The 25,024-nt window shown below is 41.3% G+C and overlaps 1 protein-coding gene across 13 annotated transcripts in view; it reads right to left on the bottom strand.

Moving 5' to 3' along the window:
• LOC136843759 (broad-complex core protein isoforms 1/2/3/4/5-like) overlaps nucleotides 1–25,024 on the bottom strand; it is a 105,963-nt gene that overhangs the window by 39,270 nt on the left and 41,669 nt on the right. For 2 of the 13 annotated variants that reach the window (XM_067113389.1, XM_067113225.1), the window contains exon 5: nucleotides 9,517–10,587. The exons of 4 other annotated variants lie outside the window; for them this stretch is intronic. In XM_067113389.1, the coding sequence (XP_066969490.1) occupies nucleotides 10,078–10,587 (510 nt within the window). In that variant the 3' untranslated portion in view covers nucleotides 9,517–10,077. Of the gene's footprint in view, nucleotides 1–9,516; nucleotides 10,588–11,955; nucleotides 12,263–13,354; nucleotides 13,671–15,963; nucleotides 16,593–21,610; nucleotides 23,081–25,024 lie in introns of those variants that run through there. 7 more of the 13 variants (XM_067112817.1, XM_067112908.1, XM_067113170.1 and 4 more) reach the window with 5 other exon arrangements.

Genomic DNA, 25,024 nt, shown 5'->3' with positions numbered 1-25,024 from the left:
ATCACAAAGCCTTGCGGAATGATAATTCCAAAATCACAAAGCCTTGTGGAATGGAAATTCCAAAATCACAAAGCCTTGCGGAATGATAATTCCAAAATCACAAAGCCTTGTGGAATGGAAATTCCAAAATCCCAAAGCCTTGCAGAATGATAATTCCAAAATCACAAAGCCTTGTAGAATGGCAATTCCAAAATCACAAAGCCTTGCAGAATGGCAATTCCAAATTTTAGAAGACTTGGAAGGGTGAATGATGAAGAATGTTAAAATTTACATCCCACGTTAGTCAAAATTCCTTGAGGCCAATGACAGAAGACTTTCTTAAATACCAGAGAGAGAGAGAGAGAGAGAGAGAGAGAGAGAGAGAGAGAGAGAGAGAGAGAGAGAGAGAGAGAGAGACCTACATAAAGTTAAAAAATTTAAACACAAAGCAAAACAGTGGCTTACGCAAGGTTAAATAAAAGGGAAATGAAAAGACGCGGAGTGCCAAAATTAGGGCCATCAAAACACTTCCTTCCTCTCGGGGCAACAGTAGCATAAAAGCAACTTCCAAAATCACTTGCGGGTAACAAAACATCTAGGATATGGGAAAAGCCTAATGAATGCTCATTTCATTACCATCCAGATGCGACTGGGAAGTTTCCAATATAGAGAGATCTGCTGGTTCTACGCCACACAAAAGCACATGACAATTCATAAGAGAAACTTGTATACGCGCCCGCGCGTGAGCAAACACACAATCAATAACTCACTCTAAGTCCACCACAAACACTCCCCCTTAATTCCCCCATCTCTCTCTCTCTCTCTCTCTCTCTCTCTCTCTCTCTCTCTCTCACTTGCCAGAGAGGTGAGTGTGCGTTTGTGTCTGTGTGTGTGTGTGTGTTTGTACGTGTGGAAGGGAACAGTAGTCGAGCAAATCAATTTCATTCTCTCTCTCTCTCTCTCTCTCTCTCTCTCTCTCTCTCTCTCTCTCTCTCTCTTATATGTGTGGCAATCGGGTGAGCTCTCTCTCTCTCTCTCTCTCTCTCACCTCCTGCGCATGTGCTGAGGGAAGTCAAGTGAATCAATTCTCTCTCTCTCTCTCTCTCTCTCTCTCTCTCTCTCTCTCTCTCTCATGTGACGGTACGTGATCAACCCAAGCCATTTTCCACTACACAAGGCAGCCAACATATTGACTTCGCCAAAAGCCACATTAAACGTTCAACTGCTTTGGTGTGATGAAAATGAACCAGTTACAGGTTCAATGAGTAATTAGTCAAAAGGATTACAAGTCACAAGTTAAATTTTTCACTAAATTTTTTTTCACTATAAAAATAAAATTTTTCACTAAAAATTTTTTTTCACTAAAAAAAATAAAAATTTTCACTAATATAACAATAATTATTCAAACATACACATATAGGCAAATAAAAAAAAATTTTGCAGCAACAAAAACGAAAATGAAATTTACAGGAATAAAAATATTTTTACAAAAATATAAAAACAAAATTTTATATAAGACATTTTTGGACGCTTAAAAGTGTGTGAAGGAAATTAAACACGTAGATCTCAACATTTTCAGACATTTTTATTTCCCACAATATCTATATAATAATAATAATAATAATAATAATAATAATAATAATAATAATAATAATAATAAATCAACATCTTTCCTTCAGATCTTCTATTAGAATATTAAGCAAGGCAAACCCACAAAAAGAAACTAGAATAAAAAACATTCTCCTCAACAAAACATACTTCCAAAATCACAACACTTGAAAGCATGGAAATAAGTTAGAACTTTCTAGAGACAAATAAATACCAAATCACCGATTTCTTTGACTAAACCAAAATCTCAACGTTCGAATCAGTGCTGCCATATTTACTGCCTTGAACAAAAAATAAACTGGTATACAGGTACTGGACGCGTCATCATAACCCTCTGAGCTCAAATAAAACACACTATTTCTTAACGGTATTTCTTCACTATTTACTGTTGTCCCTGATATCACTGTCTGTCGAACAGCAACACAATATCCTGATTGTAGTAGTTCTCGTTTGTAACTGTTATCACATGGCTAGGTATATAAGACTTCATTTCCGGCAAGGCGTGGGCGTCCCCTCATCTAGACCGTAGCGTATGCTACTTTTCGGGACGGTCCGCCGAGCGATTCTCACGTGTCGTTTCGATCGGTATTTTGATGCGACTGCAAAATATGTTCTGCATATGACACACGTACACAAACACACACACACACACAAGTTTTTATTAAGCACAGAATGATCAAAGTTCGAAAATTGATTCGATGCATGGAATGCAATTCAGAGAAACAAACAGGATCCGTAAGTAAATATCTGGAGAATCGATACACTTGCAAAACCTCTACCTCCGTCCACCTTCCCACGAAATATCACAAAGGTCTGAGGCATCTTTTTTTTTTTCTTCATATCCACCTCGTGGAACACCAACACAGTTCAATGACCTCACATTTGAGGTCATTTTCTCATCACACGACGGAACGTGTGCGAGAGCGTCCAACGCAAGATGAAATTAACGAATAAATTACACAAACGAAAAGTTCTCCTTGACTGGAAACTGGTCTCCGGTGCGTTCCACAAAATCCTGCTGCCGGTGGCACGAGACCGTTCCTGAAGACTTTTAGCTTCCTTGGCGACGAAACGAGTTCCTCGTATGCAAAACCTTCCTCTTTGTAAGGACGTATTACACCGCATTAAATAACAGAAAACAAACAAAAACCGGCTTTGAGTAAACTAATGAAGGAAAAAATGATAAGAGGTTTCACAAACACCACTTCGGCCTTGCTTTCCAACGTGCGCAGGGGAGCACAAACACCACAAACACCTACAGTGAGATTTGCAGAACAGCTTCCAACCAGTCTCTGAAGTCAGAGCAGCACCGAAAAAAATAAAGGTTTTTGCTTCCCTTTTTGTTTTTATTTTTAATTTCTCTGCTTAAGCAGAACAGGACTACAATTTCTTTTCGACAGTTGGCTTTTAAACTAATATGTACAACGAACCAACTGCTGAAAATTGTTGCCTCTTCCGCAGGGGACTCTGGGTTTGGGGGGGGGGGAGAAGAGACGTTGTCGAGATGGGATAGATGTCACTAAGCAATGCCCCGATGCAATCCAAGGGTAGTACGAGGTCGAGAAGGGAGGGAGGAGTGGGAGGAGGAGGATAGAGGTGGGGGAGGGGCCGACTGCAAGCTAGTAGCAAGGAGGAATTCTCGACAGGAATGCAGTTTGCAAAGTGAATATCTTTTGGGGATCAATGTTAACTTTAATAACGTTTTCCTGAGTGAGTCCATTTTACCAGTAATACACGCCCCGAAGTAAAGGCCATCTGTTACGCGACATGGGGAAGGAAGGAAGGAAGGAAGGAAGGAAGGAAGGAAGGAAGGAAGGAAGGAAGGAAGGAAGGAAGGAAGGACGGGTTGAGGGGAGAGGCTACGTTACAAGGAGGCGCCTCCTTCCAGGAGATTAGGGAAACTGATGGAGACATGTGTATCTCAAAAAGCGACAAAAGCATCATAAACAATCCGCGTCCAGATTCTTTTGGAGGAAGTGGTTTATCTCCTCAACGGAAAAGCCGTCCGAGAATTTCAAGGTTGAGGGATCACCACAGAAAGGAATACAGGTGGTGCTTGAACGCCAAGTAGAAAACGGTAGTTAAGAGGAGAGGAGAGGAGAGGTGAGGAGAGGAGGAGGAGGAGGAGGGGGGAGGAGGAGGAGGGGGGGGAGGAGGAGGAGGGGGGAGGAGGAGGAGGCAATGGGAGGCGCATGTGGAGGAGTTAGGAGCCCTTCCATCGGGTGCCAAGACGCTGCAGAAGGACGAGGAAGGAAGGACAAGCCAGTATGAAGGGGGACTTCTCTGAAGGGGGACATATGCCACGAACCGCCGCCGCCGCCACGATCGCTCGTAACCACATACAAACGCACAAACACGCGCACACGCGCACACACACACACACACACGCAGACATGACCCTTAGAAGTTCGCGCTGATTTTATGGTGACGGCGTTGCATGTGGGTCTTGACGTGGCTCTTCTGGCTGGCCACGTAGGGGCACTGAGGGCACTTGAAGGGCTTCTCCCCCGTGTGCGTCCGGATGTGCTTCTCGAGCGACGACGGGTAAAAGAAGATTTTGCCGCAGAACTTGCAAATGAAGTGTCCCGTGTCGGCGAAATTTAGGCTACTACTGTACTCCATGTCATGCAGCATCCGCGGTTCTTGCTCCTCGACCTCGATTTCCTCATCCTCCTTGGCGTGCTGCAGGACCTGGCTGGCCAGCGCCACCTGCACCAGGCCCAGCCTGCTCATCACGCCCAGACCTACACCACCCAAGTCCTAGAAGAGAGAAACACTGGCGTCAGAACAACACCAATCTACTGGGAGTTAAAATGCTGCAGTTATTGCATCATCATCATCATCATCACCACCAATTCCCATCTGCTGCAGATTCCATTTAATACACAATGTACCCTAAGGAGCACACCTCACAAAAAACTAGCTTCACTCATGTTTCCACTAAAAGGAATTTTACATTAATGGCAACATAATTACAACAAGAAAATCCCAAACCAAATGAGCATCAATCTTTTTTTTTTTTTTTAGCCTGATCATTCTCTCTCATCATCTGAAATGAAAATACTTGAGTTTATTCATTTTATCACTCGTGCGACTTGAAAGTCAGGTTGACACAGCCTTCGTACAAGTGGCGGACAACCCAGTACTAATAAAGCACAACGGATTCTTCACTTGCATGAATTTCTACAGTTGACTTCTCTATACAACTGCCTACAATTAAATTCTACGCAGAGATACTTCACCGAGACAAACAGGCCCCACAATTATAAACGATTTCAAGGATGTAGGACATGCACGGCATGCATAGGACGCCAAAACAAAGTGGGCAATACACAAACAAACAAAAAGGCTTCAAAATGAACGAGAAATCTAAGCTTATCAATGTTGATCATGAGGGACTTTTGCGTGGACTTGTAGGGAGAACATTATGTGATGACGGAGCTCGAAGTCACTATATAATAATAATAATAATAATAATAATAATAATAATAATAATAATAATAATAATAATAACACCCGATTTTCCGAACGGTTAAAAAGCACGCCATCGAATTCATTCATGGCGGCAAAACTGAAAAGACCAATCTTTGCAATCTTGACTGCAATTACGTGGTGGTCACTTGCAATTCTATCGGGACGGCTTCCTGTCTGTTATATTCATACATAGTTAGACATATATGCGTTTTCATGAGCACATCAGCCTTGCATCAAACCTTCGAATTTTAAGCATGAGAGCTAACACACCAACACACACACACACACACACACACACACACAGAGAGAGAGAGAGAGAGAGAGAGAGAGAGAGAGAGAGAGAGAGAGGGGGACTGTTTGAGTCTACGTCATTGAGAGAGAGAGAGAGAGAGAGAGAGAGAGAGAGAGAGAGAGAGAGAGAGAGAGAGAGAGAGGAGGGGGAACTGTTTGAGTCTACGTCATTGAGAGAGAGAGAGAGAGAGAGAGAGAGAGAGAGAGAGAGAGAGAGAGAGTGTGTGTGTGTGTGTTCGTAACCGAAAGGGAGACCTTCACCATTTTGTATTCTAAGCAGAGAGAGAGAGAGAGAGAGAGAGAGAGAGAGAGAGAGAGAGAGATCACGTCTGCCTCAGCCTCTGTCGATTTATGGGTGTTCGTTTGTTCGCAACGAGAAAGGGCCTTGGCCAAATTGTATAAGCTGAGAGAGAGAGAGAGAGAGAGAGAGAGAGAGAGAGAGAAGGGGAGGAAGGGAGGGGGTAGGTATGGCCCCAATATGCGTCGATTAGTCTAAGTTCTTTCTGACAAAAACGAGTTATTGCGCCATTTTGTTTGGAGAGAGAGAGAGAGAGAGAGAGAGAGAGAGAGAGAGAGAGAGAGAGAGAGAGAGGAGAGACGGGGAAGGGGGAGAATATCTGATGAATGTTACCATCTAGGTGGGATATGTATTATTCTGCGAAAGGACCTCCAGTTTCCACAACGTAGTGTAGCCACACTTTAAAGCTGCCTTATTCTCTCGAACACACTACAGCTGGCTGACCACCAGGTACACAAAGGACACAGACTACTTCAGCCTATCCCTGGACCACAACGTATTATTAACATTAATATAACATTGTCCACACGGATCCATAGCCATTTTAAACAAATCAGCGTAATATATTTAACGAATGACTTACACTGAGGCAGTGACGCATGAAAACTTAGTTCTTGAAGCCTGGACTTAATTCATCTACTTTTGTTTATATTCATCCAATTCTCGTCATCAGAAACATTCTCTTCTTCTCTCGTCGCATCCGGCAACTTCCGAGAGGATGCCACATGCTCCGGAATTCTCACACTCTTTCTGGTTTCCCTTATCCTTGACCTCTCGAGACGGGGCCGCGCTGTTAAGTATAACGTTCATTGACTCTTTTTCCTCTTTCACAGCCCACTCCTGGATTGGATAAAACGCTTCTCTCAACAATATATTACGAAGCAAGGGGGAAAGAACATCTGTACCCTCCAGGAGTCGAATACGGACGATCAAACAATGACAGAGTTGTCAAGAATATCTTGCCACCCAGCAGGACCTACAAAAGAAGAAGAGAGAGAGAGAGAGAGAGAGAGAGAGAGAGAGAGAGAGAGAGAGAGAGAGAGAGAGAGATTTACCTGCTGACTGCTTCCACCCCGCGTCAAGGTATGCAGAATCAGACATGATATCAGTACTTGAAAGCAATGGCTTTATGCTTGAATTCGGGATACAGGGCCAAATCGAGTTCGGATGATACCAAGATTTGAGACTGCTGAAACTCAAGGTCTGAACTGACAGGTGGCATCGGAACTTGGCATATCCAGCAGGGCATTCTGGAAGCTTTTTTTTTTTTTTTTTTTTTTTTTTTTTTTTTTTTTTTTTTTCAAATTAAGCATCTGATTAACCGGTTATGGCTGAAATGCAACGAAGACAATTCCTCAAGTTGAGAGAGAGAGAGAGAGAGAGAGAGAGAGAGAGAGAGAGAGAGAGAGAGAGAGAGAGAATTTAGGCCAAAGGTCAAGCGCTGGAACGTATGAGGTCATTCAGCACTGAAACGGAAATTAAAAGAAAAAAGCTTTGAAAGGTGTAACAGGTGGAAAACCTCACAGTTGCACTACGAATCAACTGCACAGAAACTAAGTAATACCTACAGAGCACCGCATGAGATGCACTGACGGCATTACCCCAGAGAGAGAGAGAGAGAGAGAGAGAGAGAGAGAGAGAGAGAGAGAGAGAGAGAGAGAGAGAGAGAGAGAGAGAGAGAGAGAGAGAGAGAGAGAGACTCAAGCATATTAAAACATCCGTGGCTTCACACTTCGGTAATTTTGAACACAAAGCCATCGGCAATCGTAGGCACTGGCCAGTGCGACTACAAGTTTCAACCTCCTGGATGAATGACAGACAGATTCTTGCTGCGAAATGTAATGGGTCACAGTGAGACCCCAGAGACAAAATAGTCATTATCTATTTTAATTACAAGCTTTCCTGCGTGGCTCTCAAATGCTAAAGCTGGGGGCCAGGGCACGTAACCTCACGTCCCAAATTAGCTCAGGCCTAACTGTGGGAAAGATGTGGACACTAAGCCACAGGAGTTAACACCGACGAATCTTATCAGTGTACCAAATAATTAAGAATGTATTTCGAGTATGAAAATACATTTTAAAAAATTTAAAAATTGATATGGATTATATACGGTTTATAAACAGTGAAGCTGACAGATTTGAATTCATTGTATCAACTGAAAGAAGTGAGTCTTTCAGTGCAACAATCAGTGTTCAGTGAAGTATTTAATTCAGCGTATATACACAGAGAGAAGTGTATTTCGGTACATAAATAGTTGGAGGCGACTATTTCGGTGTATCTTTGAATACATTCAATTACTGTATTTTGGCGCATTAACAGACATGCATACAAAACAGAGGCCATTTTGAAAGTGAATTCGAACACAGCATTCATTCCCACGGAGGACCTAAAATTCCCAATATAAAACTACTAGTATATTAAAGGCAATACCTTATTTTACAAGCCAACACAGCAAGCAGTACGCCGAACTTAATGGGCATTAAATATCCCGAACATGTACACAGGTGTTTATATTCATAATCAAATATGACTTATATAACGAAAAGCTGACACTGATTCAGAGAGAGAGAGAGAGAGAGAGAGAGAGAGAGAGAGAGAGAGAGAGAGAGAGAGAGAGAGAGAGAGAGAGAGAGAGAGCTAAGAACTAAGCGAAACACTGTTTAATGACTTCTGACCAATGGTTTCCTCTGAGAACTCAAAATTAGTTAGGCATACACAATACACCAGTGAAGTAAATTGCAATCCTTTGTTAATTCTCGCCTTTACACATCAAATGATTAATAAATGCTAATCACAATGCCCGCAGTTCCTTCTTACGCACTCAAACCTTCACTGAAAGCAATAGTATATATATATATATATATATATATATATATATATATATATATATATATATATATATATATATATATATATATATTGAGAAATGTGTCAATTATTAATAATAATCTTTCTACCTCCGTATCGGATTCTTTAATGACCAGACGTATTTATTCCCATGTGGTCTACAAATAAATTTGCATGTACAACAGGAATATCTGTAGCTTGAAATTGACACGTTGAATAATAGCAAAACCAGAGAGAGAGAGAGAGAGAGAGAGAGAGAGAGAGAGAGAGAGAGAGAGAGAGAGAGAGAGAGATTCAAGCCAGTGTCAAGCACTGCTGTAACCTTTCTGGATTAATCAACACCTTTTTCCATTTCACTTCCTTCAAGAGAAAAAGAGTATTAGATTTTGTATCAGGGAATAAATATTGTAAATATAAAAAGAATTTATGCATCGTTAAAAATCTTGGCTTCTCGTACATCTCACACGAGGTTACCTACATCTACAGTGAAAATCTCCACATGGTTTTTTTTCTTACGCGGTCAAAGTTCTCAAGAGCTACGCGACAGAAATAACTGAGTCTTAAGGGAAGAAGTTCCTTTTTTTATGAATGGTTCACTTGTGAACAAGGGTTCAATTTTTCACTCACCATCTCTAAATTCTAAACAGTAAGAAAAACACAAAGGTAATGGAATAATACACAACATAACTTTATGAAAAACATTTTATTTACATATATATTATATTCATATATATATAATCTATATTTTATTTATATATTTATACATAATTGAAACAGCCACACACAGACTTAATAGTCAACTGCTTCCGATTCTGAGGTATAACGTATAGCATATCAAGGGGCCTCCCAAAAATAAATAAAAAATAACTTGATAACCCCATCAACAGTAACATGTATACTACCACCATGCTTTGTAAACAACCCAATAATACTCGCAACAGGCATTATCGTTTACATACACGCAAATTTGTGAGACCTTTTTTTTTTTTATTAAAATCACGCCAGATTTCTTCGTAACCTTTTTTTTTTAAAGACATACTTCTTTGAGACACTGACAATGTGCATCATATTTTTCTATGATAATATTTTCTTTGTGCAAAAATGATCCAAAGGACAACTGATTATTACTGACTTTTGGTGGACGTGATCAGGTGGACCCGGGCCAAGTGATTTTTCAGGTGCCACGTCTGTGACCCCCGCCATGGGCACAGGTGACAGGCAAAGGGTTTTTCGCCGGTGTGTGACCTCATATGACGGGTCAACTCGGCCGGCCTCATGAACGTTTTCCCGCAAAGGTAGCAACTGCGATCCCATCGAAGGCCAGCCAGTATGCCCAAGTACCCTCTGCTGCCACTGGTACTGGTTCCCAAGCCTCCTCCTCCTCCTCCTTCTGCACCTCCTCCTCCTGCACCTCCTCCCCCTCCTCCTCCAGTCCATGCATTAACATAGGTGCCACTTGTACCAACACCAGCACAATCTTGAGAGAATACCTAAGGAGGGACGAAAACAGAACGAATCACACACAAGAGTTATAATTTTCCCTTTTTTTTTTTTTTTTTTTTTTTTTTTTTTTGCAGATTTTAGTGATGAGGATGAGGTGGGTGCCAAATCTGTCGATAACTGTTAGTAGAATGATGTGATCCCACACAAGGAGATGGTTGTGTTATGGTGGAATTGGTGGTGGCTGCTGTATTGGTGGTGGATGGACAAGTCACACTGGAAAATGGCTGTGGATGGTGGCGCCGGGACATGTGAGAGCGCAGCTGAACGGCTTGAGCAGCGCTATAGGGACACAAAGAGCACTTAAAGGGCTTCTCCCCTGTATGAATCGGCTCATGGCGGCGCAATTCAGCTGGCCTCCTAAAAGACTTCCCACACACTACACAATGATGGCGGTGCTGACGATCCCAACGCATGGCAGCCGCAGGAGGAGGAGGAGGAGGAGGAGGAGGAGGAAGAGGAGCTGTGACATTGTTGTTCAGCATGGATCCTTCTCCTCCACTTACTCCATCTCCTCCAGCACCACCACATCCTCCCTCACTTCCCATCATCATTCCTTCTGACCACAATTCACCTATGACCCCCATGACCTAGAATGAAAACAAAAAGGGACATCACAAAGGAGCAGCCTCTTGTCCACATTTCACGGTGACTCTAACACTATTGTACCCTTCACTTGGTTGTAATGAATCAACAACAAACAAAACCAAAAATAAACAAAAACAAATTGGGATGTTTACAGACTCCAGTTCCTTCTCAGTCACAAGATCTACACGGGATGCTTTCTCAAGAAATGGGCTTTCAGATGGACCGCCTGGGTCCCACGGTACAAGCAAAGGGGGCATTGATAGGGCCTCTCTCCTGTATGAGTGCGGAGGTGGCGGGTGAGTTCAGCAGGACGTGAAAAGACGCGTTTGCACACAGGACATGTACGGTCCCACCTGATTACTGGCACGGCCGAGTTGTCTTGGCCCAAGAAGGGTGCCCACAGCCCACCACTACTCCCACCACCACCGCCCTCGCACACCTACGGAGAGAGAGAGAAACAAGAGATGGAGGGCGATCAATATTTTTCCATCCATCACACAACACACACAACTCATTTACACACACACACACACACACACACACACACTAAGGCTTCAACATATGAGAAAAACAGTTGTACCTCTACTGTTAACCAAACCAAGATATGTCAACTACAAAAAAAAACAAGGTTGCGATTATCATAATTCAATGGATTCCAGTCATTCAGAGTCGATTCTATACTATTCTATTAAATTTTTGTTCATTCTATCATGGGTAGGTCGTGGCGCTGGTTGTGGGTATGGGAGCTGATGTGTTCGTGTGAGAATGGCGACGGGCCATGTGTACTTTGACGTGCGTGGCCTGAACTGCTCTGTACGAACAAAGTGGACAAGCATAAGGTCTCTCCCCTGTGTGGATCCTCAGGTGACGCTGGAGTTCAGAACTCTTGGGGAAAACTTTGCCACATACACAGCACACCAAAGGCCTGGGGATTCGCGTGTTGGCTGCTGTCACAAAGCCCTGAGACCAGACACTGCTTCCATGCCTCACCTAGAAGAGAGAGAAGGCACATAACCACTCAGCCCTTTCTTGGTTTTAGTTAGCATTCCGCGGCGGCACCTCCCTCCTCTTGCCCCGTGACACTGTACTGCACTTGAGAATCTCACAGCATTCATACACACAGACACCCCTTTTTAATCACAGATCTCTGTTGATGTAACTAAATAGCAGGCTCAGTCTTACTACTCTGACAGCTGTGTAGGTTTATAAAATATCTATGAAAAGCTGATCTCAGCTTTAGTGAGGCATTAGCACTTGACGACGACGGCAACGACAGCGACAGAGACGTCACGGCGCTGCCTCAGGAATCTGGTCCTGGACATGGTCTTTGTGCCTTCGGAGCAAGTGGCTCTTTACATGGTGCTTCTGGGTGGCGCGGTAATCACAGTAGGGGCAACTATAGGGCCTTTCGCCTGTGTGGGCTCGGAGGTGGATGGCTAACTGGGAGGGGGTCTCGCAATGTTTGCCACAATACCTGCAGCTGTGGTCTGGTCGGTTATCGTCATGAGGAAGTTGGTCATGTGTTGGGAAAAGGTGAGGAGGCCCTGGAGGATCGGCCATGTATGCACTGACGGTGGAGGCTGCGTCGCCCGGTGTTCCTCGGTTCATGTACAGGTAAGACATAGCGTGTGCCACCAGCCCAAGGGACATGCTGCTCCTGTAGTCGCCCACACCACCCTACAAGAGACAAAACACGCCAGTCAGCACAGCCTCTCAGAACTTGGGAGTAGTAGTAGTAGTAGTAGTAGTAGTAGTGTAGTAGTAGTAGTAGTAGTAGTGGAAGTAGTAGTAGTAGTAGTAGTAGTAGTAGTTCAAGCATATCCATCTTCTCTAACCTTAGGATGCAAGCACCTTGTGTTTGTATAACTGTACCCAACACCACAACACCTCCCATGAACACAGCAAAAGAACAAGAGAAGAAGGTAAGACAAAAACTAACCAAGACCTTTTTTCCAACATAGGACAATTACTCTAACTGTTTCGGAAAGGTAAACTGATTGGATAACGGCGCGACGTTCGTATCCGTCACTATGCCATGAACGAGGTGCATGTGTCTCCTTGTGTTTCCCTTTTGGGCGGCACTGTACGAACATATTGTGCATCTGTAGGGCTTCTCCCCAGTGTGAGTTCGAATGTGAGTGGCCAACTGAGATGGGCGATTGAATGAATAACCACAGTACTGACATGAGTGGGTTCCACAAGCATTGCTTTCTGGGCTCTCATAATGAGATGGAGGTTGAGGTTGAGGTGGCACTACTGGCGGTGGTGGCAGCGGAGGTGGTGGTGGTGGTGGTGGCGGTTGCAATGAGGAGGTTAAGGTTTGACAATCCATTGCTCTTAGTATGGCAATGTCAGTGGCACTTCTCATTTCAAGGCTGGACCTTCTTGCATCCCCATAATGGAGCCACGGGCTGCTTCTTGCATGGGTGCTCTGAAACGGGGGTAAATTTAAGTGAGCCAACTAAAACTTCTTGCATCCAAGGTGAGGAAGACTTTACTTCCCTTCGGAAAGGTACAACTATTACGGGAAGGGAAGGGAAGAGAAGGGAAGAGATGAAGGGGAGGATGGTTGTATGGGTCAGAGTGAGCTAGAGCCAGAGGACGGGAAAAGGGGAAGGAGGCACTGTACAACAATTCTCGGGGCATGTGTCTACAACTCAAAACTGGCAGCGAAAGCCTCTCCGTGAGTGATGGCGTGACGTTTGAGATTGCCCTTGCGGGTGGACTTGTAATCGCACTGAGGGTAGGTACAGGAGAATGGTTTCTCACCCGTATGAGTCCTCATGTGCAGCGCCATTGCTGATGGGTAGAGAAAGTCCTTGAGGCAAATGGGGCACACCGAATTACTTGACTTTTTGGTCCAGGTCAGAGAGGAGGAGGAAGAGGAAGAAGAAGAGGTGGTGGTGGTGGTGGTGGTGGTCGACAAGAGAGGGTATCGAACATCGAGTCCAGCGGAAGTGAGATAACGAGGGGCTCCCTCGATGCGATTTCCAAGCAGGCTGTTGCCTATTCCTCCTCCTCCTCCTCCGAGGGGCATCGCATGGCTTAATGCAACAGCAGGCGACCTTCCGTACCAGCCATGGCCCTGCAAGAGGCAAACAGTGCACGGCTCAACGGGCAAGATAAAAAGCGAAAAAAAATAAATTTCTCACTTTCACAAACAAAATAAATCAGGCAGCTAAATAAAGGGAACACACTGATAATAGAAAATTTAACGTTTCTGATTTAGCAATATATTCAGGTTGCTCCAACCTTTGTAAAATTTTCTCGTTTATTACCCAATACCCTGACTCAAATCCATGAAAGGGGTCATTAATTATTATAGAATTTAATTTCAAAAGTATAAAAAAAAAAATCATCTTTAATGTCAACCCTATACCACTTCATCCTTAATGTTCAACCCTTTATCACCTTGTGTCACCCTCTGGACATATATATGAGAGAGAGAGAGAGAGAGAGAGAGAGAGAGAGAGAGAGAGAGAGAGAGAGAGAGAGAGAGAGAGAGAGAGAGAGAGAGCAAATTCATCTCAACATTTACCCCTAAATCACTTTCCTCATTGTTCAATATTAAATCACTATCCTTAATGTTCTATATTAAATCACTTTCCTCACTGTTCGATATTAAATCGCCTAGTGACAACCTCTGGACATGGGGAAGCTCCAACATCTCTGTTTGATTCTTCAAAAGGACTGTTTGTTTGAAATGCATATTTCAAAGGATGGCTACAAAACAAAACTTTTCCTTTTGGAACTGAAACGTATCTAAGTTTCATTTGCTGACATTCAAACGGTAATTTATAATTGACCATTTAAAAGAAAGTTATTTGCCGTTTGGTTTAAATTTTTACTAAAAAGTTAACTTCACATTTTAAAGGCAATCCTAAGTCAAATTTAAGTATTTTAAGAACAATTCTCATTACGAAAGCTTAAAACAGTCATTGCTACCTAACTTTAGTTTTGGTACTATATTGTATTATATTATTCTGTAATGTGGGTCGATTCAATCACTTCAAAAATAGTATTTTAACGATTCAATCCCTTCAAAAATAGTATTTTGTCATTTCAAAAGTAGCAACAATTCAATGACAACAAACATCAATGGGAAGTTACAACAAACGATAAATTCATTACACACCTTGATCTACGACTGTAAAATTATGACTGCCTTGAGTAAATAAATGAAACAAATGACCACTAACTTCCATGCAGAACGTGATAATTCTTCCCACGAAAAACGAACAACAGAATTAAAGTGCTCAGAATGCCAATACATTTGGAAATTCAACTGACCAAAAATTCAGGACAAAAGCTTTAGAACAACATAGAAATTACTGTGAATAAAAAAAAAACTTTCAGAATATGCCTCCAAACAGTCAGGCTGAGGTATACAATACTGTTTCCCAGATTTTTCAACAAAAATGTTTTTCAATCAAATCTGTCACACTGAACACCTAAGCTCAGAGAATTATACCAATGACCTTAATCCTAGCTGAGTGGTTAAAGCTTATTTATCTGTACATTTTTGAAATTTGTGCAAAAGAATTGTTAGGCAAGGTCCTTTTGTACAAAGCATCACATTCAATTAAGCTAATTTTATGCCCCCGACAGAAAAAACCCAAAAACATTACTCAACAAACAAAAATTCCCTTTGCTTAAAAACAATCCAAAACAAATTTTCATAATAAAATATATTATGTGGATACTTACCTACTGTTAAAGATAGCTATATCTTCTCGCCTGCTGGTGTGAAAATATAACTGTTTTTAACAGCAGGTAAAATCCATCAAAAATTAGATATTTCTAATAATTTCCATCAACTTGACCATACAAAACTGATGATTTAATGTTAGTACTTTAATCAACACTTCCTATATTACATAGATGTTTAAAGACAACAATTATTGTCCATGTGCCTTTGATGTCATTATTTCCCCATTCATATCGTCAAAATTATAAACCAGTGTTAAGAGCTCGCAGCAATGAGATCATTTCAATATAATGCCTATTAATGAATTGCTCTAATCAGGATTCTGTTAAATTTGTAATGATTCCTAATTATTTTACTTCTAACATCCATTCACAAATTACTTACATATCTACAAAAACAAATGATAAATCACAGTGCATAATCAAGTGCACGCATTTATAAAAATACTTCAATGTATCAAAACTGGAAGAGATAAATGACAACAGGAACTAGAGAAAGGTCTATAGCATAACACTGCTTAGAATTTACCGAGATGAAAACTAGATACTTGACAAATGTATTTGACACTATTAAATCAGATCTATGCCAGCATGCATATATTGATATGGCCCATTGACAACCTTGAGACCATCGACAACAACATTCATAAAAACGAATCAATTATAAGTACCCTAGAAATCCCTTCGTCAATGAGAGCTACCTATGATCCATAAAAGTATGCTGTCCATGAGCTATGCGTATATGCCTCTTAACATTCCCCCGCATGACAGAATTATAATGGCAACTCGGGTAGGGGCAGACAAAAGGCCTCTTGTCCACATGGTTCAGGGAGTGCATAGCCAACATCACTGGCAAAGGAAAAGTATCACCACACTTTGAGCATTTATGCTGCTTGAATTTGCTATCCAGCAGGCCACCTCCAGAGGATGCCGTGGCTGCTTTCATGGTCGAGGGCGAGCTTGAAGGTCCAGGGGTAGAGGATGGCCGTGGCGTTGTCGAGACCGAAGAATGAACAGCACCAGACGAACTTCTCATTAAAGCACCCCCACTCGACCCTACTCCATCTCCTGCTGGTGGACTCCCTTCAACCCACGCAACACTGAGGGCAGGGTTGGCTACTGCAGCGCCCAGGAGTGGGTTGAGTTTCAGAAGAGCAGGAGGGCTGAGGTGAGTCATCTGTAGCCTACCAAGAGCGCCACTAATCCAGCTTTTGATGTTGGCCACATGACGCTGACGCTGATGATGCTGTTCCTGGTGCTGTTGCATCGCTGCAGCTGCTGCCATGTCAGCAGGGTCCTCCTGCAACAGGGAAATATGCAGCTTGAGCCGGGTGCTGGGCAACCGGTGGGGAGGGTGTGGCGTGCATTCACCACATTCGAGCAAAAAATAAAACCCAGATCACAACATCAGCAAAAGAACCATAAAATTCAGTCTTGTGCACTCTGAGTCCCACATGCTGGGCCCCATCCATTCACGCTTCTTGCAATGAACTCCCTTTTTAGGTCAAGTTTGCTACAGGATGCGTGTGCCTATCCCAAAAATGCATTTCCCTATTGGTTCATATGCAAAGACATTATGCAAGTGATTCCTTAAACTATGTACTAAAATTCTAGACTCAACGAACATGAGGCCTGGCAAATAGCTTATCAAGACTTTTTTATCCCATATAACTTCACATTACCCTTTAAGCACCTACTACAGAAACACCCCACACAGATCTTGTGAGAAAAAAATTACCTAAAAATGACAACCTGCAATCGCTTAATTCTCCAAACCTAGTGGTGCTGTGGTGTTCCAGAGCTTTTGGGGTAGACAAGCATCTAACATCAAAATTACCAACAACCAAAAATAATAATATCTAGCAAAAAATGGGTCAATAATTACAGAGCAATTTGGATTACTGCTTATCTAATTTTCTTCTGCACTAATACCACTGCAACTCCCCAACAGCATTTGACATGTGTCTCTCAAACAAATGAAAACAATAACACTGAGAGAGAGAGAGAGAGAGAGAGAGAGAGAGAGAGAGAGAGAGAGAGAGAGAGAGAGAGAGAGAGAGAGAGAGAGAGAGACTCAAACAAATGAAAACAATAACACTGAGAGAGAGAGAGAGAGAGAGAGAGAGAGAGAGAGAGAGAGAGAGAGAGAGAGAGAGAGAGAGAGAGAGAGAGAGAGTGTGTGTGTGTCATGATTCTATAACTCTTTTGGTACAAGTACTGTACTAGAACAAAAATTATGGAAAGTGCTTAGCTTCCGTAAGCTGAGTCACCTCTCATTATCAATATGAGAGGATTAGACGAAGCTTTCAAAAACTACTCTCAACGGAATCTTAAGAAATAAAGACAATAGTTTCAACTCAGTATAACCCACTTTAGCAGCATACTATTCTCATAAAAAGATCCTCACCAAACTTCAAAGAAAAAGTATAAGAAAAATTTTGCTACATCAAACATGGCCAACTCAATAAAATCTAACTTCATTATCCCCCCGAAAAAAATTGCCCATCCTCTAGTGGGTTATAAAAAAAAAATAAATAATTCTAATGAAAAATTAAACTTCTTTCCTCAACATAACCATTTCCAGGAACTGGAAACAGGTCCCTTCTCTTACCCCCTTTTTTATTATGCCCTCCTCCACCTTCCCTTTTATTATTTTTATTATTACATTATTATTATTATAGACTTGTGGTTCTATTTTGGCAAACTGCACCAACTCCCAAGGACTCAGTGAAACAAAAACCAAGGTCCTGGTTTAAAAGCAAGATAGTTCATTATGAATAAAAACCTGGAGCTATTACTTCCTATGCAAGCAAGCACAAATCTGTACATACCTATATCAGTCTGTACTGCAATTACTTCACATTAATAAATGGACTGCTTGTGTGTGTTTTCTGCAGGTATACCCAACTGCTCCTTTACACAGAAAAATGAGCAGGTCAAGTTTTTATATAACAAGTAAAGGTATTCTGATTTGACAGCAGTTTGCAGTTGATATATATTTACTCCCAACAGTTTTTTTTTGTTCAGTAAATGGACATAATATGAAACTTTCCATAAAACCTAAGGTTTCTATATCTGTTACCAATAAGGATTACCTTGTACAGTATGGGATATCCCATTTTTGTTTTAATGATATGAGGGCCCAGATATTGAGGTAGTACTCATCAATCACATTTTTTATCTCATCCTCCAAGTCCAGCAGTGAACTGCAATGGTTAATTAATAACCAGGTATTTTAAGTCAATGAAGATATGATGTATTCGCAAGGAAGCACACCTTTGATATTCCTTTCTTTCTATGGCTCAAGAACTGAATGTGGGTCTGCTTAGCTATGAGATGAAGGCACTAATACTTTAGCAAACAAGCCACAGAGGGTCACTTTAGGTTGGTCCCAATTACTGGCCCCCTCCGTCAAAGACCGCACCTACATGCATCAAGTTAGGACAGTAGTCCTACTATAGCAACCATTTATTTTTAATAAGCTCTCTTGCTGACTTGCAAAGGCAGTATGCAACAAAGGAAACTTCCACAAGCAAGAGGGGATGGTTGCAGAAGACAAAGCATGAGCAACCCTGACTGCATTATGGTATAATGCTGGCTGGAACAAAGAGCTTCTAACAATGGTTCTAGGTTCTGGAAGAATCAAAGGGATAATGTTCTCAGTTTTAATACATTACAGACAGAAAATTTGAAACCAAGCCCTCCTTAATTTTTTATACGCATAATAATATTTTTAATGTTCTTGCCAATGCTACCTAATTTCATCACTTTCAATCTAGCATGATACAGAAAATCATGCAAGCATTCTGTTCTTTCCGCGAAAATGTGTAGCACATCCTCAAGTCACTCTACCTGTCATGAACAGAATTGGTTTTGTCAACATCATCCACAGAATTCAAGTGGTTTTGATATCTTTGAAAATGTTTTCAGTATCTACTCAAACTGTTTTGACAGTTCACTAACAAAGGATTTGGTTGACAGTACTAACCACGTTACATCATCAAGGTCATTAACTTGGACCCTTACTGTAATGGTTTTTCGTCTGGACCAAAATTTCTGGACTTCTTAGCAAATTATGCATGTCAACCCCTCCCCCAAAAAATAAAAATGCCTGATTCTGTGCCATATATAAACTACAATATCTAGCTTACTTTCAAACTGTTGTAATTTTTCCATCTCATATTTCTAGGATGAGAAAATTGTCAGCGAAGAGCTACAAGCTTGGCATGTTATAAAAAAATTTTTTTAATTATTTTTAAGAGACCCAAAATAACTCATGTTTTAACCTGGGATGGCTTGGATGACACTTGCTAGTTGATATTTCACGCACTTGATTTCAGAGTGAATTGAGCAGCCAGGTTCCTGTGGGTCCACCTAACCACTTTTCTTTAAACCTAGAGCATAATAATAGTTCAGCTTTATCCAAAGCTTTAGCATAGTCAAGTTACATAAGTACCACTGTTGCTGCCTGTTTCAGAATTTCAATTCACGATACCTATTGCTCAACTAAGATACCATAAATCTGTTCTGGATAAAGCCACGTTAGTTTGCAGATCATTATGTGTCATATGCATTACAACTGCTTCCCTTCTGATTTTCTCATGAGATCTTAAGATAGGACGTTTGTGATTGAGGCTGGTTAAAATTCCAGGAGACAGCATTCATTACTGGCATTTAGTGCTTTGCAAGTGATAAAACAGTTTAGGATTTTTACCTTGTCACTATTTGTTAAGGATTTTTGCCCTTACTTTTTGTATGTTTTCAATTAATGCGAAGGAGGTCATGTCATGCTCCAGAGTTAATTGTGTGTTAACTTCTTTTCCTGCGTTAATATCTTTCTCCAAACGTATCTTTGGTAAATTATATTTTTTGGTGTCACAAGATCATTGCCATTTAGGCTCAAAAGCCCAGCTGGCAGATCTATTATGATTACACAGATGAGTAATCAGCTGACAACATAAAAATATTCCTCCATTAAATGTGATGAATGAGCCATTTACTCTACTGGAATCAACTCTTCTTCCTTTTCCTGATGTTTGCATATGTGTGAGTTTCTTCTTATCTTTTCAACTCCCCATTCATGTCTCCAGTTTCTTTTCAGATTTTGGAAATTAATGTCTGTTCGATTTACACCATTTCAGTGGTTTTACTAAGGCACAACATAAGTTCTGAGTACAAAAGTTACATGGAGTTGCATCCAACAAAGTAGGCCCAAAGAAAAATCTGCCTTACTACAAGTACCTAAATACCTGTCATCCCTGACAGCCACATAACCTTGAATAAATCACCCCATCCAAGACAAAAAACGTTTATGGTAGGGAGTCTTATCTGTTTCCAATTACTGTGCACAAATTTCCTACCACAAACCTTAACTATAGTTTGTGCAGTAAAAACATCCTTCCAGCTGCCAAAGTTGGCTATCTGAATTCTATACCAGAATCACAATAAACATCACATATTTGAAGAGTTTAAACCTGGTAAAATATGGTGTAGATCCTGAGATATGATTGAGTGACCAAAATATAGCAGTTCTTCATGGGAAGTGCATTAAAGGGAGTAAAATGATTCAGGACAAACTGAGAAAGATAAAATTTATCATTCTGGAAATGATTTGCACAAACGATTGATCAAGGTGACTATCCATTATAAGTACCTTAACGCATGCTGAGCTCATGAAATTATGAGTTTGAATGAAAGGGGAAAAATACCCATCACAATCAAACCATTTTTTTAAACATATTTGAATATTCCTCTTAATATATATCGTAAACTACTTATTTCCTGAGAACCCAGTGAGTTGCCTTTCTCATCTTGACTCTGGGAAGAAAAGTTTTCTCCAGTCCCCAAGGCTGGAACACTAAAGACAGCAAGCACTTTGCAGTCAATGAGTCCAAGAAAACACTGCAAAACAGTTGGGGTTGCCCAGCTACCAAGAATCCACAAGATGCACATTCAATGTGTCAAATTCTTATATGACAAAGAAGATAGCTAAGAGTGTACAAGGCAAAGTCAATGTACAGGTATACTGTTAATTTCTTTCATGTTCACTTGACATTTGTGTGGTTCAACAGACTTTAAGTTATTCTAAAAATATGATGGTTTACTAGACTTTAAGTTATTCTAAAAAATATGATTCTGAAACAAAGCCAAAAATCCATTCCAAAAACAAGTGTCAACATTGCTAACTGTTCTAACTCTATGCTCTCCTAGAAACTGGGATATTAAAAGGAGCCCTCAAGAGCACGACGAAAATCTATCTCAAAAAGATAGACTGGATTCGAGTTTCACAACTACAACAAGGCTAATCATTCAACAGTAACTAGACAAAATATTTATTCTCTGTGAAATATATACAAAACGAACATTTTTGTTGAAGACTTGCAGAGCTTTTCCTTTCTTGTAAACCTTGAAATGACTGGAACTCCAGAATAGCTCAAAGTGCATTTGCATCACAGCCAATTAGCATGAGAAATCCATGACCAGTTTATAGAACAAACTTCACAGCTTGCCAAACAGTAATACTGAGGATTACCATCCATGTACATGACTAATATTTTTCTTTCTCACTCTCTCACACACATACATAACCATATACTGTACTTAAAATATACTGAGACTAGACAATCTTCTGCTGCAACAGATGCAATTAAAAATTCATCACTTTAAACACACGAGAGAATTACAGTCAAAACTTTGAAACAGAAAAACCAATAAAAATGTCTGTTTGAATGAAGACCAAGACCATGTGCAGCATCTATGTTAAACTTTGAAATATGCATAAAAATTCCATAAACATACATACCAAACTTGACCTCAACTTTCTCTTGCAAATTAAAATGAACTACATTCCTGTAGATTAATTAAGTGTCTTCAGACGGCTGAATAACTAAATAAAGCAAGTTAAAGAGCTTTTTTTTTTTTGGAAGACTGTAATATCAAATAGAGAACATTTTTCATCACTTGGTCAATCAAAACAACTTTCAAAATTTAAATAATTACCAGATACTTTTATCCTAACAAGTTTGTGGCAGTGTAAAAAAAAAAAAACTTAATTTTTCATTAGTTCAATATAACTGCGATAAAATTATCATCAGGATACCTTGTTTTCAAAACAGAAATTACAGTAGAGTTTTATAAGCTTCTCCAATGTTGCATCACCAAATCCACTTTCCTTTCTTTTTATAAAACAAAATTTTCAGTTTGCATATATAGTTTCTTTTTTTATTATCTTGCTCACATAACAGACTTGTACTTTGGCAGAACATCCTGGTGGCGCACCATATGAGACTTGAGGTTCCACTTGAGCGATGTTCTGAAGGGACACACTGGGCAAGCAAAAGGCTTCTCTCCGGTGTGAGTCCTCATGTGCTCATTCAGCTTTGATGGAAAGGGGAATTCCCTTTTGCAAAGATGGCACCAGTAACATCGCCTTCCCCCACCCAACATTCCACTTCCCCCTGTGTTTCCAACAGGAGTGGCTGTATGTGGATGAGGATTTTGCACAGGAGGTGGAGGAGGTGGTGGAGGCGGGTGTGTATGAGGAGGAAGTGGAGGAGGATGGTGATGTGGCGGAGGAAAGCCGCAAGCGGCACCCATGTCGTTGGCTGAGTGAAATGGCATCGCCTGCCCGCCTCCACAGCTTGTACCCCCAACTCCTGCACCACCACCAGAAGACGCTGGGGCCATCCCCGAAGGCATTGCCATCATGAGCAAGTCTTCGAGACCGCCCATGGCGCCTCCCTCCCGATCATAGGTCTCACCGCAGGGTTCACTGCTGCTCATCGACGCCTAGAAAAACGAAAAACCCACCCATCACTCGTCACTTCCGACCATTTACTTACAGTGCTCGTCATACATGTTAAATAATCATCAACCCAAGTCATGCAATCTCAGAGACTGCCACCCCCTCTCTCAACGCAACTAATCATGTAAATCCTTCATGATTTTTATCACTTGATAAATTACAATAAAATTTACTTCTTTTAGTTAGAAATTATTTACTTTTGTTTTTAAAACTAAAATGAATTGATAAGAAAAATATATGTACAGTAACAAAGATGCTACTTATGCAAATTACAGTGCTGTACATATAAATCTTGATATGAAAATGAACACTTGCTTTTTAGCTCACTCACCAACACATACTCTACAAAAAAATTGATCAGTAAAATGAATACCATTTCCTGTTCATGGGTTGGTAAACATGAAATTTGGGTTAAGAACTGGCTGAAATACTCATGTAACAAGCACATGTAACTTGAGTCAAATATCTCAATAGCAGTGCAAGTCAAAATTCCAGGCTATTCTTACATTCAACGTTACAATCCCTGTGATCGCCATCAAACAGCAGGGGCATTGTGACGATTAATAATGTGGCTATTAAGATTTCCCTTCTGAGTGGCTCTGAAATCACAATGAGGGCAGTGATATGGCTTCTCTCCAGTATGGGCACGGATATGACGCCGAAGGAACGCAGGAGCAACAAAGTTCTTGCCACAATACCCACACACATAGTCACCGTTGGAGTTCCTTTGCATTGCCTCCTGTGGGAGAATGGATGGTTGCTGCTGGACCGGTCGAGTGATTCCACCCGAGGTCATCCCTGGGGGAACAGAGCATACTGAAGGACCCATTGCACGGGGCATCTGGTTTGGCATCAAGTTCATAGGGGTTGAAGAGGAGGATGAAGATGATGAAGAGGCAGGTGGTGGAGGCGGAGGAATGGTAGGCTGGCCAACCCCGTCTTCTATTCCAAGAGGCCATGAACACTGCATCCATTCCACGCCACCCTAGAATGAGAGAAAGGATCCTCAGATGAGCCACTGCTGCTGCTGACGACTGCTGCATTGCTAGGACGGCGTTGTCCTTCTCAAACGCAGGATGCTCATACCATACATGCATGCAAACGTGCACACAGAACAGACATCTCACAGCTGGCTGCCAATTTCCAAGGTTTCTCCTAACTAAGGTAACAACACCCGACCAAAACACACCATGGGGTACGACTCGATACAAGAAAACAATGATAAGAGTTCATGTGGATTTTTAAAAAAGAAAATCTAAAGACCCACCAAAAAGAGCCTTAGAAAGCAAAGACTTTTAAAGGGTTATAAAAACTGATCCCATCATTAGAGACTATTTGGATTAAACCCTGGATGTCTCAAGAGTACATGTGACTTCAAGTTTTCCTTCAGACTTGAAGAATGTGAACAGACAGGGCAACGAAAGGGCTTTTCCCCAGTATGTGTCCGGACATGACGATCCAGATGAGATGGCCTATCAAAAGACTTCCCACAATAAGAACAATGATAATGCAGGCTTCCACGAGAGTGGATATTTTGAGACTGGTGTTGGTGATGCTGAGGGGGACGCTGAAAAGGAGGGTGATGCATGCCACTTGGAATACGTTGATGGAAGTGCTGCAGCTGTTGATGGTGTTGCTGAAGGTTTGAGGTATCAGTCATCATCGCCTGTAATCCTTCGTCATCAGCTGAAGGCCCTTCTAGAACTATCGCTCCTGCCGCTACCGCAGCCTAAAAGAGAAACACCGTTCAGGCGTTGTCCCGTCTCCAAACAACTTATATCAGCAGCTTCACTGAAAACCTTATGTTTTAAACACACAAAAAAAACTCCTCTTCGTATAGATTTCTAGTCACTGGATCTACTATGGGTATGGTTCACAAACAAAATGCTACATACGACATCTGCCGAGAGTTCTGGTAACTTAAGTTA

Source organism: Macrobrachium rosenbergii, chromosome 1 (genome assembly GCF_040412425.1).
Source record: "Macrobrachium rosenbergii isolate ZJJX-2024 chromosome 1, ASM4041242v1, whole genome shotgun sequence".
NCBI classification, from domain to species: domain Eukaryota; kingdom Metazoa; phylum Arthropoda; class Malacostraca; order Decapoda; family Palaemonidae; genus Macrobrachium; species Macrobrachium rosenbergii.
This window is presented reverse-complemented; position numbering and strand designations above follow the sequence as displayed.